The 19,539-nt window shown below is 42.8% G+C and overlaps 1 protein-coding gene across 3 annotated transcripts in view; it reads left to right on the top strand.

Annotated features, from left to right (window-relative positions):
• Positions 1-19,539, top strand: part of LOC138754062 (disintegrin and metalloproteinase domain-containing protein 9-like) — a 121,981-nt gene that overhangs the window by 43,297 nt on the left and 59,145 nt on the right. For all 3 annotated transcript variants that reach the window (XM_069917810.1, XM_069917809.1, XM_069917808.1), the window contains 3 exons: positions 5,304-5,368; positions 14,691-14,769; positions 17,156-17,232. In XM_069917810.1, the coding sequence (XP_069773911.1) occupies positions 5,328-5,368; positions 14,691-14,769; positions 17,156-17,232 (197 nt within the window). In that variant the 5' untranslated portion in view covers positions 5,304-5,327. The remainder of the gene's footprint in view (positions 1-5,303; positions 5,369-14,690; positions 14,770-17,155; positions 17,233-19,539) is intronic.

The following is a 19,539-nucleotide window of genomic DNA, read 5'->3' as shown; positions in this document are numbered from 1 at the left end:
AAAAAATGGAAAAAGTGGAGGATTCTTTTGTGGGTTGGGGGATTCAGAAGAAGGAATTACTGAAGAAGATTGACTCATTAGAGAATCAAAGTCGAAGAAATAATGTAAAAATAGTAGGTCTCCCAGAAGATATGGAAGGTTCAGATCTGGTAAAGTCTTTTAAGAAATGGATCCCTGAGGTACTGGGCAAGGAATTTTTTTCCGGATGGTCTAGAGTTGGATCAAGCACAAAGAGCATTGAGGAAAAAAAACATTTCCAGGTCAACCACCGAGGGCAGTTTTGATTTGTTGTTTGAAATATCAAGATAGAGAAATGATACTACACATTGCGGTGCAGAAGGCACGGCAAAATTAGGCTCCAATGATGGTTCAAAATCTATGCAGATTTGAGTCAAGAAATTATTATAAGGTGCCGAGAATTTAATTCAACTAAAGAAGTGTTGTGGCGAACGGGTTACAAGTTTGCCTTTCGTTACCCTGCTGTACTTGGTTTTTTTTTAATGGGAATTTTCAGTCTCAATTTTTTGAAAATGATCATGACGCATTAATTTTTGATAATTCGTTACCAGATTTGCGAGGACATGGTCAGTCACCATTATCATCGCCTAAAAGGAGGGTAAATGGGAATGGAAAGAATGGGAAACACGGAAAGAATGGAAAGAAGGTTGAATTGATGCAAAGTCTTCTTGATATTGAAGACCTGGAACAATCATTGTGATTGGAATCGTTGGGTTGAATATTTCTGTATAATTACTTTGTGAAAGTCTGATTGAGGGGGGTGGACGACACTGAGACCTGATAGTTGTCTGCCACTAGTGGGTTTTACCACACCCAGATTTTTAGGGAGTTACTGCTTTTTAGAAGTTTACCGAGGGGAAGTTTATATACTTTTGTTTTTGTGGTATTTTTATATAGGGGGAGGGGTTTAAAATATTTAGGGAATTAGAAGAGGGAACTTTTATCATAGAACTTTTACTAAAATGTCTAACCTGAACTTTGCAACTTTTAATGTCCAGGGATTGAATAATCCTATTAAGCATAAATGAGTATTGACTTATATTTAAAAAAAAGTTGATATTGCTTTTTTGCAAGAGACAGATTTGACTGAAAAAGAACATGAAATTGAAGAGAGATTGGGTTGGTCATGTATTTTCTTCCTTCAATTCCAAGGCGAGTGGTGTAGCGATCTTAATTCATAAGAAATTACTGTTTGAATTAGAATCCTTTGAAGTTGATGCAGGAAGGGTTTTGAGGTTGAATTGTAAAATTTTTGCTGAATCATGGACTTTGTTAAATATTGATGCACCTAATGTGAATAATGAAAGGTTTATATTGGAGGCTTTTTTTTGTTAAATCAGACCAAGGAAAATATTTTGGTTGGGAGAGATTTTAACTGTGTTTTAGATCCTTTGTTGGATAAGTCTCTGAAAAGTATAAGGAAATCAAAGATGGCAATATAATTAGGGGCCCTGATGAAAGATGTGAACTTGATTGATATTTGGAGGAGAGTAAATCCTACAGAGAAAGATCTCTCCTTTCATTCATTTAGACATGATTCATTTTCTAGAATAGATTTTTTTTGGTATTGGCACATTTACAAGGTAGAGTTATTTAAGCCGAATATAAAAGCCGGGTCATATCGGATCATTCCATGTTTTTCTATTGTGCAAGTCGGGAAGTAGTGCGATTGTCTTGTAGATGGTGGTTTAATACAATGCTATTAAAGGACTGCCTAAAGAAATCTCTTGGTGCCTGCCACATTGACCACTGCCAGTGGGCTGATATCACCTCAAACCGTGCATCTTGGCGCCTCACAGTTCAGTGGGCAGCAACCTCCTTTGAAGAAGACCGCAGAGCCCACCTCACTGACAAAAGGCAAAGGAGGAAAAACCCAACACCCAACCCCAACCAACCAATTTTCCCCTGCAACCGCTGCAACCGTGTCTGCCTGTCCCGCATTGGACTTGTCAGCCACAAACGAGCCTGCAGCTGACGTGGACATTTACCCCCTCCATAAATCTTCGACCGCGAAGCCAAGCCAAAGAGAGATTAAAGAAACCAGAATTTGTTACTTTTGTTAAGGAACAGATTGCTTTATTTCTGACTGAGAATATTAATACAGTAAGTAGTACTTTTGTATTATGGGATGCTTTGAAAGCATATTTGCATGGGCAAATTATTAGTTATACTATGAAAGTTTAAAAAAATAATATGTGGCGGTAAGTTCAACATTGGAGAAATAAATTACTGAGTTGGAAAAGGAATTTCAGAAAAATGTTACAGAAGATAAAAAGGCAGCTTTAGCAAAGTTGAAACTACGTTATAATACTCTACAAACCTATCATTATGAGCGTTTAATTAGTCGATCTAAGCAATGTTATTATGAATTAGGTGAGAGGGCTCATAAAGTGTTAGCATGGCAATTAAAAACAGAACAGACATCACAAATTATTAATGCTGTTAAAAAGAATTCAATAGTTACCTATAAACCTCAGGAAATTAATGACCAGTTTTATTCATTTTATCAACAATTATATAGTCCCGAGGGAAAGCAGGAAGCTGGTTCTATTGATTATTATTTCTCTAAATTAAATTTACCTGTTTTAGGGGAGGAGGAGGTCGGGGAATTAGAAGCTCCGTTTACAGATTTCGAGATTAAAGAAGCTGTACAAGAGATGCTGAATGGGAAGTCACTGGGGGATGATGGATTTTCAGCGGAATTTTATAAAGTATTTTATGAAGATTTATCCTTGGTATATGGAGATGTTCTACAGCAAATGACTGAGGATCAGGTGTTACCGGAATCTTGTTCGAGTGCTATAATTACTGTGATTTTAAAGAAAGATAGGGATCCATTGAAAGTATCTTTGTATAGGCCTATTTCTTTACTAAATGTAGATTATAAAATTATGGCAAAAGTATTAGCGAATAGACTTGCTAAATAGATTTATAAATAGGTTGCTAAATAAATCAGAGGTTTTATTAAGAATGGAAATGCGTCTGATAACATTCTTAGATTGGTCAATGCATCTAGACAGCAACTGGATGCGGAAAAAGCTTTTGATAAGGTTGGATGGAATTTTTTATTTAAGGTGTTAGAGAAATTTAATTTTGGCCCTTATTTTATTGGTTGGGTTAAAGCTTTATATAAAAACCCAATTGCTAGGGTGGTGACAAATGGTCAAATTTCTTTACCATTTAAATTAACGTGGTTGACTCGGCAAGGTTGTCCATTATCACCAGCCCTGTTTGCATTGACTATTGAACCGTTAGCTCAGACAATATGACAGAATGATAAGATTAAAGGGATGAGAATTGCAGATGATGAATATAAGATCAATTTATTTGTGGATGATGTGTTGGTCTATTTGACAGAACTAGAGCAGTCTTTGAAATATTTGCAAGATTGCTTGCTGAAATTTGGGGAGTTATCTGGATATAAGGTAAATTGGGATAAGAGTGAAATATTACCAGTTGGGGAAGGAGATTATTGGGAATATAAAAATATTATAAATTTGAAATAATTAGATAAAATGAAATATCTGTGAGTACCAGTAAATGCAGATTATCAATCTTTATATAAATTAAATTATGTTCCTTTATTAAAAAAGATTAAAATAGATTTGATTAAATGGAAAGATCTTCTGTTAACATTAATCGGTCGAGTAAATTTTATTAAAATGAATATTTTTCCTCGAATCCAATATTTGTTTCAGTCGATACCTTGTTTACTTTCAAAGAGTTTTTTTCAGGATTTGAACAGCGTGGTACGGGAATTTTTATGGAAGGGGAAATTAGCACAAGTAGCTTTACATAAACTTACATGGAAATATGCATTGGGTGGTCTTCAATTACCTCATTTTCAAAATTATTATGAAGCAGCTCAGTTGAAATTTGTTAGTAGATTGATGGATGTGGACCAACCTCTGAGTTGGGCGAAGATGGAAATGGCTTGTATTTCTGAAGTTGAGGTACATCAGTTCATATTAAAATGGAATAAGAATTTATTACGGGAATGTATTATGCCGATATTAAAGCACCTGCTAAAGATATAGAGTAAAATAAATATGGTTTTAGGGTGAAAGGGTAAACTATCGATTCAAACTCTGTTTCATCATAATTAACTTATTCCCTTTTCTTTTTTAAATTTTTAATTTTTCACAATGTTTAATAATCATTTAAAGAGATGTAATTTTAAGGGTATAAAGATAGTTCAGGATTGCTTTGAAGAAGGACAATTTCTTTCCTTTACTCAAATGCGGGAGAAATTTGATATATCTGTAAATTCTTTATTTGTGTACTATCAACTTAGAGCTTTGATAAAAGAGAATTATGGTAAAGAGATGAATTTACCTATGTTGACGAAATTTGAGTCTTTGATTTCCTCCATACCAAAGAAAGGTTATATTTCAGATATGTATCAATTGTTAAAAAATAGTATGGATAAACCAGAATGGGAGAAATCCAGGCTTAAATGGGAAAGTGACTTGTATTTTTTCTGAAGACAATTGGGAGGTTACGTGTCACGACTGTGTAACTAAATTGACAAATGTAAGATATGGAATGGTTAATTATAATTTTTTTTACATCAGTTATATTTGACTCCAGAGAAATTGAAAAAAATATGGGTTTTGTAATTCGGACTCTTGTTTTCGATGTGGACTATGTACAGGAACTTTTTTTACATGCTGTTTGGTCTTGTGTTAAAGTACAACCATTTTGGGAAGGAATTAGATTGGTCTTGGAAAAATTATTTAAGATTAAATTACCACTAGACCCATTGATTTTTTTTGTTGGGTTATATGGTTTCTTTGAAGGGATTGAGGTTGGACAAATTTCAAATTGCATTTGTACATTTAGCGTCATCTGTAGCACGAAAATGTGTAGCTAGTACTTGGAAAGATAATGTGGAGTTTAACATAGTACGATGGCAAAATGAATTAAGAGCTTGTATTCCGTTGGAAAAAATTACATGTACTTAGCACGATCATTATTCTTTCTTTGTTAATATGTGGTCTTCTTATTTGGACTATACGAGTTTGAAAATACTTTGAAATATTCTATATATTCTGTTTTGTTTTCATATTCGGCTCCCCTTAAGGGAGCTGGCTGAAGGGTGGGGAGGGTTTTTTTAATGTATCTAAAAATTTCTTGCTGTTATTGGATTATATTTTGTTTAAAAAAAAAAAAAAAATCTTTTAAATAAAATTTGAAAAAAAAAGTTTTGCCAATGAACTATTGTTGCTGCTCTTACAAAAAAAAATGTCAGCTAATGATGTTGTTGGTTGCTTTATAATCCTCAGGACGGGCTGTCGTACGCCATTCAGATGGGGGGAAGTGACCATGTCCTGCACCTGACAAGAAATGAGTGAGTATTGCCTTTATATTTTGTATTCCTTCCCAAGATGTTTGTCTCAAAGGAACAGTAGGCTCTTAAAAGTTACAGGGTTAGAACCTGCCCCAGTCCCGAAACACTGGTTACCCATTACTTCTGATGGATACTGTGAGACGTGTTGAGTTTCTGTAGCATGTTCGTGTATTGCACTTAACCCCAGAATCAGCAGACTCTCCTGTTTAACTAGCTAGGGAATAAGTTCTAACTCAACAAACTTCAAACCATACACCTTTATTCGCAAGCTTGCATTGCTGTGTTGATATAGAGTCTCGATCATAAAGATTAGCCCATAAATCTGTAACCAAATGAGTCCCGAACACATTTAAGCATATTCCGATTCTTCCTGCTCTTTTACGTAATTCATCAACCGAACCCAAGCTCTTTGAGTTTTGGGAGGGATCTGCGCCCCCAAGGGCAAACTCTGCACATGGGCTTGCCTGCAAGCAGTTCTGGCCAGCTCGCTAGAGAGGGTGGGGGAGGTTACAGGGGCAGATCCGAGGAGGCTGAGGAGGAAGACTCGCACTGTTAAAGGTCGCAGAGTTTCAAAAACAAGTAAGAAGGACAAAATAAGAAAGGACATACACGGTGAATGATAGGGGCCTGAGGAGTGCGGTAGAACAGAGGGGTCTGGGAAGACATACATGCTTCCCTGAAAATGGTGGATAGGGTAGTAAAGAGAATTTTAGGCATATTGGCCTTCATAAATCAAAGTATCGAGTACAGGAGTTGGGAAGTTATGTTAAAGTTGTGAGGCCAAATTTGGAGTATTGTGCGCAGTTTTGGTCACCCAACTACAGAAAAGATATCAATAAGATAGAAAAATTGCAGAGAAGATTTACTCGTATATTACCTGCATTTCAGGAACTGAGTTTCAGAGAAAGTTTAAACATGTTAGGACTTTGTTCCCTGGCATGCAGAAGAATGAGGGGAGATTTGATAGAGGTATTTAAAATTATGAAGGGGATAGACAGAGTAAATGTTTTTCCACTGATGATGCGTGAGATACAAACCAGGAGACATGGGTTAAGAGTGAAAGGGGAAAAATTTAGGGGGGAAATTTTCACGCAGAGTGCTGGGAGTGTCGAACGAGCTTCCAGCTGAAGTGGTGAATGCAGGCTCAATTTTAACATTTAAGAGGAATTTGGACAAGTACATGGTTGGGAGAGATATGGAAGATGATGAAATGGGTGCAGGTCAGTGGGACGAGGCAAAAAGAATGGTTTGGTACAGACTAGAAAGGCTGAAGGGGCCTGTTTCTGTGCTGTAATGTTCTATGGTTCTAGAGCCTATTGCTCTTGATAAAGCTGTTAATGTTTAAAAATGGTTGAAGGATTAGAGGGGAGGAAATCATTAAAAAAAAATGGCAAGAGGCTGTTGGGGGGTGGGGGGCTTGAACTTGCAGCCTGGAAGAGTGTTGGAGGCAGAAACCTGACTCGCATTTAAACATTGCTGGATGTGTGTTTGCAGAGCTACTCATCCACAAGTGAAAGGTGAGATAAGGCTGTGTTTCCCTTTTCCAATAGACACAAAAGGGTTGACATGATCTTGAGTGTAGTGGCAGAAGGGGGCGGAGCATAAGACCGAATCACCACCTGGCATGGTGGGTCTCTGGGGACATTTTTTTGACCAACTCAACTTGAAGAGGGCCAGCACCCTCTCCAAGGGAAAGCCAACGAACTGTGGGGAGCATCGGGTGACGCAATGATGTCATTTCCAGTTCAGGCCGTCTGAATCGGGAGTGACTTAATAAAGCTGTGTAGCTCGAGATTAAACAGTTTGGCAGTTACTTGAATGAGTGTCAGTCGTCTTTCTTTAGCTCCTCAACGGTCAGTGCTAAATTGAGTATCACACATTTTCTACAGTATGAATTGGGAGTAACTGCAAGGGTCCACAAGAGTGGCAACTATTCCACGTAGCAAATTAGAGAATGAACATTACAATGTATGGTAATGGAGTGTCTTAATATGACACGAAGGATGCCAACGACTTAGCACAATTTTCTTTCGTACGTAATTTTATTGTTAATAAATGAAGGCGGAACGAACGGTCAGAATGGCGGTTAGCGCAACACTGTTACAGCTCTAGTGACCTGGGATTACATCTGGCGGTGTCTGCAAGAAGTTTGTACATTCTCCCCATGTCTATGTGGGTTCCTCCCACCCTTCAAAACTATATGGGGATTATAGGGTATGGGGGGGGGGGGAGATACGGGCTCATGGGCGTGAAGGTCCTGTTACCATGCTGTATGTTTACATTTTTTTTTAAAGTTTATTTTTGGAAAAATTATATGTTGCTGCAAGTTCTCAATGGGTCAAGCGGGACCTGTGGAAAGAGAAGCACTGTTAACGTTCAAAAACCTCCCAGTCAAAGGTGGGATAAAGTTGCGAGGTTTCCAAAAATAACTTGGTTGTTCCAATATCGGGAGAAAAACCAAGAGTCTGAGGGCGCCGTGATCGAAGTGAAAACCCAACGCTGGAGAAACTCAGCAGGTCAAACAGTGCGCTTTATATAGCAAAGATAAAGATGCAAAACCAACGTTTTGGGCTTGTCCTCCTCATCAAGGAATGGTATACTTTTCTGTCTGATATCAGAATCACATTGCCCAGGAGCTGGGAGATGTACCTGGAGAAGGCCACGGAATTGGTGACACCGATGGCTCCATAATTCATAACCATCTGTTGTTTTCCCCCATCGAGAGATTGAACAAAACAAGGTTGGGATCGGATCACAGAGAATCCGATGAGAATCAGCATTTCATGAAGGAAGGGCATAGGCAGGAAAACAATTAATTGAACCTCTGAGCTCTTCTGTTAATCCACTAATGATGGAAGCAAAGTTTCTGTTTTTGAATGGTGGGCTGGATCGAAAGAGGGAGTTAATTGTTCAGCACGTGGGTATTGTTGGCATGCCCAGTGTGCGTCACCCATCTCTAACTGCCCGTAGGAAGGCGGTGGCGAGCTGCCCTCTGCAGTCTGTGCGTTGTGGGTGCTCCAGCAGCGCAGTTGGAGAGCTGGGTTCCAGGTTTAGAATTCTGAATCGGAGTGGTGCTCAATTCCGAGGGGAATCCTGCCGAAGGAGTTCCACAGATCAGGGCAGAAAAGAACAAGTTTCTTAACTTCTCCTGGCCTGATGTTTCTGCTTCCTTCTGAAGAGGCCCTCTATCATTTATTGGCAGCACGGTTAGTGTAGCAATGACCGCAAAAACAGTTACAGCGCCAGCGACTGGGGTTTGAATCTGGCACTGTCTAAGGAGTTTGTATGTTCTTCCTGTGTCTGAGGGTTTCCTCCCGGTGCTCTGGTTTCCTCCCACTCTTCAAAACTTACCAGGGTTGTAGATTAATTGAGCAGCACAGGCTTGTGGGCCAAAAGAACCTGCTGTATGTATGTCTAAAATATGTATAAATTTATTTCACTTGAATCTCACTGAAGCAGGATCTTGAAGTGAACCCGCCTGAGGAACCTCCAACGCTTGCCTGTGGGGTGGAAGCTTCCTCTGGCTGTGATGAGTGCCTGCATTTTCCAGCATGCAATACTGTATAGAGATTGCAGACAGGAAGAAGTGCTTGGGCAATGGTTTCCCGACTCTGTGGCCGCACCTAACCCTAAACCCACCTCCTGGATTTGAGAGCAAAGTGATTGGGCAATGCAATAACACACGCATCTCTACAGTCATTTAAATTTAAAAAAAAACCTCAAACTTAGATAAACACCACGGTGATAGCCTTTCCGGCCCACGACCCCGTGCCACCCAAATGACCTACAACCCCTCTACAGTTTTGAACGGTGGGAGGAAACCGGAGCATCCAGAGGAAACATGCAAAGTCCTTACTGTGGAGCCAGATTTGAATGTGCTAATTACACCAGAGTCAATAAAATATGAAGGAGCTGTGCAAGTACTTGTTGATTCTTTACAGATTTTTTTTTTCCCATGTGGGTCCGATCACCACAAAATACTTGGCAGCTTTTTATTCCCCAGTTTAGTTTATTCAGGACCCTTGAAAGAAATGGTGCCTGAGCAACGTTTGTAACTGGTCTGAAATACATTGTAGAATATTGCCATGAACGTGTCACAAATTCTTTTTTTTTTTACTTCAACCATGGGCTCTGCAGACTTTTGTGTTTTACTCACAAAATTCTTTGTTTTGTGGCAGCATTCCAATGCAAATATCGCTATAAATGACATTTCAAAATAAATAGTGCAATAAACTAGGATAAAGTCAGGCAGTGTCTGCAGTTCGTTGCTCATTCAAGAATCTGATGGCGGAGGGGAAGAAGCTTCCCCCATGTCGCTGGGTGTTCATCATCAGACTCCTGCACCTCCTTCCCATGGTAATGGTGTGAAGGGGGCAGGGCCTGGGTGGTGGGGGCCCTTGAGTATAGAGGCTGCACCTCTTGCAGATGCCATCGATGGGGTGAAGACTGATGCAACCAGTCAGAATGCTCTCCACAGTACACCTGTAGAAATGTTCGAGAATCTTTGGTGACCTACCAAATCACAATTGTATGTATGTCTAAAATATGTCTAAATTTATTTCACTTGAATCTCACCGAAGCAGGAAGTGAACCCACCTGAGGACTTTGGCAGAAGCACCAGTCAGGAAAGGAATGAGATGATAAGGAGTATTTATTGATGGCTTCACTGGTTGGGTGTTGTTCTCCTTTCCCCGCACTTTGATAAATGGTTTTTGTGCTCAGTAAGGAAGGGTATGATTGACTTTGGTAAACTTTACAAAAGTAACCATCAGCTGAGAAGCCCATTCATTATTGTCATATAATCCCATGGGCTTGGAAGAGGTCAACCTGTATTCTGCATTGGCCCTCTCCAACTAGACAGCATCAACAATTTCCGCTAAAATGCTCCTCTGCATCTCTCTCTCTCTCTTTTTCCTTTCCGCCAGATCCCCTTCCCTTCCTTCTATCACAGAGCCACTTTTATTCACCCTCTGTCTCCTCCTCTCCCCATCACTTCTCAACTTCTTTCTCTTCTACCCTCCCACCAATGACCTCTTGCTTGTTAGCCTGTGCTCCTCACTCCCCTTCTCCCCCCTCCACTCCACTTTTTTTTTATTGGGGCATCTACCTGTTTTTCCCAGATTCTAGATGAAGGGCTTTGGCCCGAGTCATTGGTCACTTCCTAAGAATACTGCATCACTTTCTCCAGCTCGTTTGGGTTTTGCACTACATCTACTGCTTCTCAGACCACTGGAGATAACTTGGGTATTAAAAGAAACACCATGCTGGAGAAACTCATCAGGTTGACCAACTAATCCATATGTTTTGAAGACGGGAGGGAACCCTTTTTCTAATCAATATTTCTGTCTTTCAGTTGTTCTGTCCATCACTGTGCATTTGTCCATCTCTCTTTGTGTGAGTGCATCCCTGTAGAGGGTGTGTGTCTTTCTCAGCCTCTCCCTATTCCCCCAGCATTGAGAGGGTGCTGTGTATCTTAACCATCCATTGAAAGGTGGGTGGGTGGGGGGGGGGGTGGCGGTGTGTGGAAGTTTCCTTGACCCATCTAATGTTCTGGTGGCTCCAAGTTGGATTCAGTTCCCTAAGGAAGCCTTAAACAAGGCTCTAACAGTGCCGGAGTCAGATCTGCTACCTGCGTGGGTTTCCTCTGGGTGCTCTGGTTTCGTCCCCACCTCCAAAATGCACGGGGTGTGTAGGTTAATTGGGTGGCATGGGTTTCATGGGCTGGAAGGGCCTTTGACTGCGTGGTTTTATCAAAATTAAAAAAATAATCTTGTATCCACTGCCCTTTAGAATCAGGGGCCGTACAGTTTAGCTCAGTCAGCCAAATGTATTGCCTTTGATTAGTGACCTGTATGCATTGAAACCAATGCAATGGCAGAGTCAGGTTTACTTTGAAAGGACAGAGAGACAGTGCTGGAAAAGCACAATCGGACTCTGACTGGATAGGTCTGTGGGAGCTGACAAACAGCCCTCCATCCAGCAACTTCTGCGCATTCTAGATTTCAGCACATGCTGTTTAAAACTTTGTCTCTAATGTTCCCCATTCACCCTCTCGTGAAAATTCCAGCCCCCCTCCTGCTTATGTGAGTTCACAGAACTTCCCTCCTTATCCTCAAACAGGTTAGGACGTTATTCCCTGGAGCATCAAGGAACGAGGGGAAATTTGAGAGAGGGATCCCAAGTTAAGAGAGGAGCAGATAGTAAATGCAGGCGGGTGAGATGAGGTCCAAGGTTAAGAATGAAAGGAGAAACATTTGATGGGAACATCAGGGGGAACTTCTTCATACAGGAAGTGGTAGGAGTGTGGAATGAGCTGCCGGCTGAAGTGGGGGATGTGAGCTCTATTTTGATATTTAAGAAGAATGTGGACAAGTCCATAATTTGGGGGGGGAATATGGTCCAGGTGAAGGTGGGTGGGTCGGTTCCATCGTCATCATGAATCCATCGCCCAGAATGTAGAATCTAGATAGTCCCCTGCTCACGATGTTCCGACTGACAATTTTTCAGTTACGATGGTAAAATCCATATTGTACTTCGAATTTTGGCTAGGCTATGATTTTCAGTGTCTCTCCACAGCCCTGTATCAGTCCCCACACTGATTCCTCTGCCCCACTCTCTCCTGACAGCCCTCTATCAGTCCCCACGCTGATCCCACTGCCTCGTGCGCTCTCCACAGCCTCATCTCGGTCCCCACACTGATCCTTCTGCCCCACTCTCTCCTGACAGCCCGATATCAGTCCCCACGCTGATCCCACTGCCCCGTGTGCTCTCCACAGCCTCATCTCGGTCCCCATACTGATCCTTCTGCCCCACTCTCTCCTGACAGCTCGATATCAGTCCCCACGCTGATCCCACTGCCCCGTGCTTTCTTGACAGCCCCGTGACGGTCTCCACACTAATCCCACTGGCCTTTTTCAACTTGGAATGCTGGAACGCAAGCCCATTGTAAGTTGAGGACTACCTGTAAAGAACATTACGGCCCACGATGTTGTGCCGACGATCTATGTAAAAGTGCTTCCCTCCCTCTATTCTTACATCTATACGCCTGTCTAAGTCTTTTGAATATCCCTTTTGTACCAGCCTCCACCACCACCCTCGGCAATGCATTTCAGGCACCCACCACTCAATTTTTTTTTTAGACGTGGTGGGGGGAATCATGAGGGCATAACTTCAGGATTGAAGGGTCCTCATTTAAAACAGGGATGCGGAGGAATATCTTTAGCCAGAGAGTGGGGAACCTCTGGAATTTTCTACCATGGGCAGCTGTGGAGGCCAGGTCATTGGGTGTATTGACAGAGATTGACAGGGCTATCTGAATAATCAGGGTATTGAGGGTTATGGGGAGAAGGCGAGGGGAGTGTGGCTGATTGGGAGAATGGATCAGGTTATGATGGGATGGCAGAGAAGATGTGATGGGCTGAATGGCCTACTCTATATATATATATATATATTTATATATATGCGCTCCTATATATTTTTTAAAAACTGTTCTTTAAACCTGGTAGTGATGGTTTTCACGTTGCTAAATGAAAGCTGTGTACTCCTCTGGGAATGACGGTGTCCATCTGGAAGCCAAATGTTGCTGTGCTCAATGTTATTTTTGGCCATCAAGCTCAATATTGGCAAGCAAGTCGGTCATATTATGAAAGAGCAATAAAGGCTTTTTATTTTGAAATGTGCCTGGAGTCTTTGTACATGGGCGTGCATGAGTTGATGCATGTTTGTGTATATAATGTATGGATCTGTGCGTATGTGCGGGTCTGCTTGTGTATGTTTTTATGTGTGCACTAGTTGAGTGGCCACGGCACACGAACCATGGGTGTAAAGGGTGGGGCCAGTACTGCGCGCACTGCACTCCACCTAAAAGCTCCTTTGCGCAGGCCCGAGGACAGGTCCACGTCAAATTTTCCCCTGCAACCGCTGCAATCGTGTCTGCCTGTCCCGCATCGGACTTGTCAGCCACAAACGAGCCTGCAGCTGATGTGGACTTTTTACCCCCTCCATAAATCTTCGTCCGCGAAGCCAAGCCAAAGAAGAAGAAGAGTTGAGAACATAAGAAATAGGAGTAGGTGAGGCCATCCGGCCTGTCGGCGCACTGTCCCCTCAAAGCTGTATGTGCGCTAGGGCACAAAAGTAATTAATGTGCACACAACAAACTGTACAAGGGAGTTGAAAGTATAGAATAAAATCTTAGCTAAATATGTTACTTCATAGAATGCGATCATGCTTGTATTATTTGAAAACCTGGCAATATAGTTTGATTAGCCATGAGAGATCGGCTGCACCAAACTTGAAACAATTTCAAATTTACGTTTGCACAAGCATTCAGTGCGCATGTACTCTTGTCACAGGAAAACAACTTGCCCAAAATAAGATTTTTGCGCAGACTGGACGTCAATGTTCCCTCTAATTTTTAGTAGTCAGTGCAATTCAATGAGATCAGGACTGATCTGATAATAGGGTCATCTCCACCCATCTGCCTTTTCCCCATATCCCGTAATTCCCCTACTATGTGAAAATCTGACGATTTTTGTCTTAAATATATTTACTGAGGTATCCTCTGCGTCATTGGGTATTTAGACCAGTGGCTTTCAAACTTTTTCTTTCCACTCACAAACCACCTTAAGCAATTCCTCACAGAGCACTGATAGCATAGGGATTACTTAAAGTGGTATGTGAGTGGAAAGGAAAAAGTTGAAAACAGTTATGGGTAGCGAGCATGCATTTCTGACTGTTTCAGTGGCAGTGCCAAGAGTTTCCCTTCATTGAGTTATGAAGCAGGGTTGGGCAACCTTTTAATTTTTAATTTAGACATACAGGATGGCAGCAGGCTACAAGTATGTACCGGGGGTGCAGCCCGGACACGTGGGCTGAAATGGCCTGTTACCACGTGGTATGTCTAAATTAAAAATTAAAAGGTTGCCCACACTGAAGGTTTGGCCAGAATCCGCACCACCCAGGCCATGCTCTCTTCTCACCGACCGTTACCATCAGGAAGGAGGTACAGGAGGCTGAAGGTGCATGCAAAAACAGCTTCTTTCCCTCTGCCGTCAGATTTCTGAATGGACAATGAACCCATGGACACTGCCTCACTTTCTTTTTCTGCTGGAAAACAACATGAGGGGAGCGAGACCTGAAAGTCAGCAGACGCTGTGATTGTCGTAAAAACACAGAAATGCTGGAGGATCTCAGCTGGTCTCGCAGGGTCCAGAGGAGGCAAAGTTTTACATCCTAAGGACACTGCGAGATCTGCTGAACAAATTCCACGACGATAAACCTGGTTCTGATTCTAGTTCTTATTGTTGGTGTCTTCTTCCTTTAGAGACTTCATCGTGAGGGACTTCACAGTGTTCACCTATGGAGATAACGGACACCTTCTCTCCTCTCAGCCGGATGTGCAGGTACGTGATGAGGCGGCAATGGTTAGTTTGCCCTATAAAACGCAGAACCTGCTTGCACCTTTGAGATTTGTACCTGGAGACAATTCCAACTTGGTCGCTTCTCTTCAAGACCTCTCCCAGCTCTGGTGGTTGGCAAGCTTGCGTGAAAGGGTGTCGAGAGGAGCTGTCGATCCGTGAGCTATGAAGGGTGGGTAAGGTCACTTGGTGAGTGGGCAGCTTTGTCTCCGCAGTGTACCAGCAGTGTGATGGTCAGGCTAGGTTCCCCTTTTGGCAGCAGATCTTGAATCAGAACTTGTCATGAGTGTGTCACTAGATTTGTTGTTTTGTGGCAGCATCACAATGCAAACATTTCTGTGAACCACATTTCAAAATGAATTTTAAACAAGTGTAAGAGAAAGAAAAAAGACTAAATCAGGCAGTGTCTCTGGTTCATTGTCCATTCAGGAACCTGACGGCGGAGGGGAAGAAGACGTCCTTGTGCCGCTGGGAGCTTGTCTTCAGGCTCCTGTACCTTTTCCCCCGATGGTATCAGAGTGAAGAGAGCATTGCCTGGGTGGTGGGGGTCTTTGAGGATAGTCTGCTTTCTAAAGACACCACCTCTTGTCCTCGATGGAGTGAGTGAGTCCCGTGATGTCGCAGGCCGAGTTAACAACTCTCTGGAGTTTTTTCCCCTGTCCTTAGTGTTGGCGCCTCCTTACCAGGCAGTGATGCAACCAGACAGAATGCTCTCCGCGGTTACATCTGTACAATATTTTGAGGGTCTTCGGTGACGTACCGAATCTCCTCAAACCTCTCACAAACTGTAGCCATTGGTGAGCCTTCTTCGTGATCCTGTCCCAGAGACCACGAGCTCCTGAGATGGAGAGGGGGCAGGCAGGGAGGCTGTGGAGAGCCAATGGTTGCAGATTTGGTAGGGGTCATGGGAGGGGGGAGGGGTAAGGTTCACCCTGTGGTTGGGGTGGCACAATTAGTAGAGTCACTACCCCACCACCTTGCTTTGATCTGACCGTGGGCACTGTCTTTGTGGGGTTTGCAAGTTCCCCTGTGACCACCTGCGTGCTTCGGTTTCAGTCCTCATCCCAGAATGTGTGGGTGGGAAGCCACTGGAGGTGGACCCCAGTATGTCAACGAATGGTAGGATCTGAACAGAAATGATGAGAATGACAGGAAAATAAAAACAATGGGTTTAGTGTCAATGTGTGGTCAGTGTGACGGCCTGATTTCCATACCCTTTCTCTCTATATATTACACCTGGTGACACTGGAAAGGCACAAATCTGTCTTTGCCAGGGGGATGATCTAAAATGGATATTAAAAACTGAAGCAGCAGCCTCATCAAAAGGATTCAAAGTGGGGAAGGTGCATCTTGGAAAGGAACTTGGAGTGTGTTGGCCTTTCTAACACTGGTGTCACTGTTGGTGGGCGGGGGGGGTGGGGGGGTGGGTGGGTGTGGACCACACTGGGTGACACTATCAGAGGGGGTGACACCAAAATAACAGTCTATAAAAAAAATTTGTGCAGTGTTTCAGCAGAAATTGTTTATTATAACAATATCCCTGTTGTTAGCTATAAGAACAAAAGCATTTTCCGAAAGCCCAGCTTCCATGTATCAGTAGACCTACAAGGCTGAAACTCAGTGCTAGTTTACTTTTTGAACCTTCTACTGTGCTCCGGTCAGAACTGTCATTATTCCCCAATGATAATGACGCTTTGAATCACGTGATTTCGTCAGCACGCGCCTCAAACATGTGCTGTTGTTTTCGTTGCTGCTGGGGGTTTTCTAGTTGCCGTTTTTGTCAAATTTTCTGGTGTTTTAACTACAATATTGTGGTCATTAGTATTTGTGAACGATTTACAAGTAACATTAGTACACACATTACTAAGGATTCTGTACATAAGGAGGTCCGTAGGTGGGGGGGGGGGGGGTTGGGGAAGTGGGGTCTTTTGATGGTGGGATGTGTGTTTGGATGGTAGTGGTGGGGGGGTGGGTGGTAGAGGGCAAACACCATCACGGCGTCAGCCAGCGACTGGGCTTTGAATCCGAAGCTGTCTGTGAGGAGCTTGTATGTTCTCGCCGTGGGTTTCCTCCGGGTGCTCCTGTTTCCTCCCACGTTCCAATGGTGTATGGGGTCAAAAAAGTCCATTGGGCTCATGGGCTGGAGGGGCCTGTTGGCTTTAAAAGAAAAACTCAAAAGTCGTCCTGTCCTGGTAACACCCTCGTTTATCGTCACTTTCCAGTTCAATGATATCCTTCTTATTAGTTGTAATGCTGAGGTAAAAAGCAACAGGCCTTAGTGAATGAATGGGCCTCCTCTGCTTCATATGATGCTGGGAGTTTGGGAAATGGCACTGCTGATTAGGTATTTTCCTGTATCTTGTTCCTGCAGGACCACTGCCATTTCCAAGGATTTGTGGAAGGGTTGGAGAATTCCATGGTAGCTGTTAGCACGTGCGATGGGCTCAGGTAACGTGATGAGGTCAGGCGCTGTGTACCGTGTGACGGGCTCAGGTAACCTCTTCGTTGCTCCCCGTCTTTTGAGGGTGACAGCGGCCTTTTGAGTGAATCGGTGCTGAAGGGCCCGTTTCTATACTGCAACACTATATGGTTCATCAGTGAACAGTTTGGGGCTCCTCATTTAAGAAAAGATGTGCTGACGTTAGAGAGAGTTCAGAGGAGGTTCACAAGGATGATTCCAGGAATAAAACGGTTATCTTATGAGTGTTTGACAACTCGAGGCCTGTACCTGTTGGAATTTAGGAGAATGAGGGGAGATCTCATTGAAACATTTCGAATGTTGTAAGTCAAGGACAGAGCAGATGTAGAAAGGTTGTTTTTACTAATGGGCTATAAACGTAAGGAATATGTTACTTTTGTTGCATTGTGAAAAGAGAGATCAGTATTTTAATTGGATTGAGATGGAGTGGAAGCCCCTTAGAAATACCTCCCTATGGTTTAATCTTTATCTATTTCTATTTCAAAAATTGACAGAGAACTTAATAATGACACATAGAGTGAAGATCAGGAATCAATTCAGAAAAATTTTTGAAAGCTTGCTTCCCAGGGTGGGAGAGTCTAGGACAAGATGGCACAACTTCAGGATTGAAGGGCATCTGCTTAGGACAGAGATGCAGAGGAATTTCTTCAGCCAGAGGGTGGGAATTTGTGGAGGCTGAGTCATTGGGAGTATTTAACCATATAACCACTTACAGCACAGAACAGGCCAGTTCGGCCCTACTAGTCCATGCTGTAACAAATCCCCACCCTCCTAGTCCCACTGACCAGCACCCGGTCCATACCCCTCCAGTCCTCTCCTCTCCATGTAACTATCCAGTCTTTCCTTAAATGTAACCAATGATCCCGCCTCGACCACGACTGCCGGAAGCTCATTCCACATCCCTACCACCCTTTGCGTAAAGAAATTTCCCCTCATGTTCCCCTTATAATTTTCCCCCTTCAATCTTAAACCATGCCCTCTAGTTTGAATCTCCCCCACTCTTAATTGAAAAAGCCTATCCGCGTTTACTCTGTCTGTCCCTTTTAAAATCTTAAACACCTCTATCAAGTCCCCTCTCAATCTTCTAATCTCCAGAGAAAAAAGCCCCAGTCTGCACAACCTTTCCCTGGAACTCAAACCTTGAAATCCTGTCAACATTCTCGTGAACCTTCTCTGCACTCTCTCTATTTTGTTTATATCTTTCCTATAATTTGGTGACCAAAACTGTACACAGTACTCCAAATTTGGCCTCACCAATGCCTTGTACAATTTCATCACAACCTCCCTACTCCGATTTATGAAGGCCAACATTCCAAATGCCCTCTTCACCACACCATCTACCTGAGTATCAGCCTTGAGGGTACTATTTACCATCACTCCTAAATCCCTTTGTTGCTCTGCACATCTCAATAGCCTACCATTTAATGCATATGCATTTAAGGCAGAGATTAATAGGTTCTTGATTAGCCAAGGCATCAAAGGTTGTGGGGAGAAGGCCAGACAGAGGGGGTGATTGGGAACATGGATCAGATCATGATTAATTGGTGGGATAGACTCAATGGGCAGAATAGCCTATTTCTTCTCCAAAGTCCAGTTATCTACTGTTGTGATTTACTGTCAATGATGAGAGTTTATTGCCATGTGCACAAGCACAATGTATAGATGAACTGAAGTTTTTGTTGTGCCGACGCAGATGTAGACGACACTTTCTATTATTTCCCAATTTCACCACGTCATCAATATTCCAAATTACCCACACAGACATGGGGAGAACGTACCAACTCCTTACAGACAGCTTGGGATTTGAACCCCAGGCCCGATTGCTGGCGCTGTAAAGGCTTTGCGCCAACCGCACTTGTGTGCCTTCAATGCACGAAATTGTTGGAGAAACTCAGCAGGTTCCACGTCCTCCGTAGGATGCAGAGAACTATGACCAGTGTTTCGGCCTTGAGCCCTTCGTCAAGGAAAAGGAAAAGTGAAAGTTCTTGAAATTAAATGAGCTGCCCATCTTTGCAAAAGCTTTTGGAACTTATTGTGTCTTTGATCGGGGTTGTTCAGAGATTTAAATAATTTCAAAAAGCAGCCAAAATAAAGACGTTGAAATGATTCACCCATTACCCTGTGTGCCAGTTCCCCAAAGGCTCGGAGATGACCCGAAGGAGCCTCAAGGCCTTCTGAGCCGAGGCTGATCTCACCACCCTCTCTCTCTCCGCCACCAGATTTGGAGTAGAGTGCGGAGTGGGAGGTCATGAGCCCTGGCCTCTGACCACCAGTTT

Source organism: Narcine bancroftii, chromosome 2, assembly GCF_036971445.1.
Source record: "Narcine bancroftii isolate sNarBan1 chromosome 2, sNarBan1.hap1, whole genome shotgun sequence".
Classification (NCBI taxonomy): Eukaryota; Metazoa; Chordata; class Chondrichthyes; order Torpediniformes; family Narcinidae; genus Narcine; species Narcine bancroftii.
Note: the sequence above shows the minus strand (reverse complement) of the source record. Positions and strands in the feature narration are given on the sequence as shown.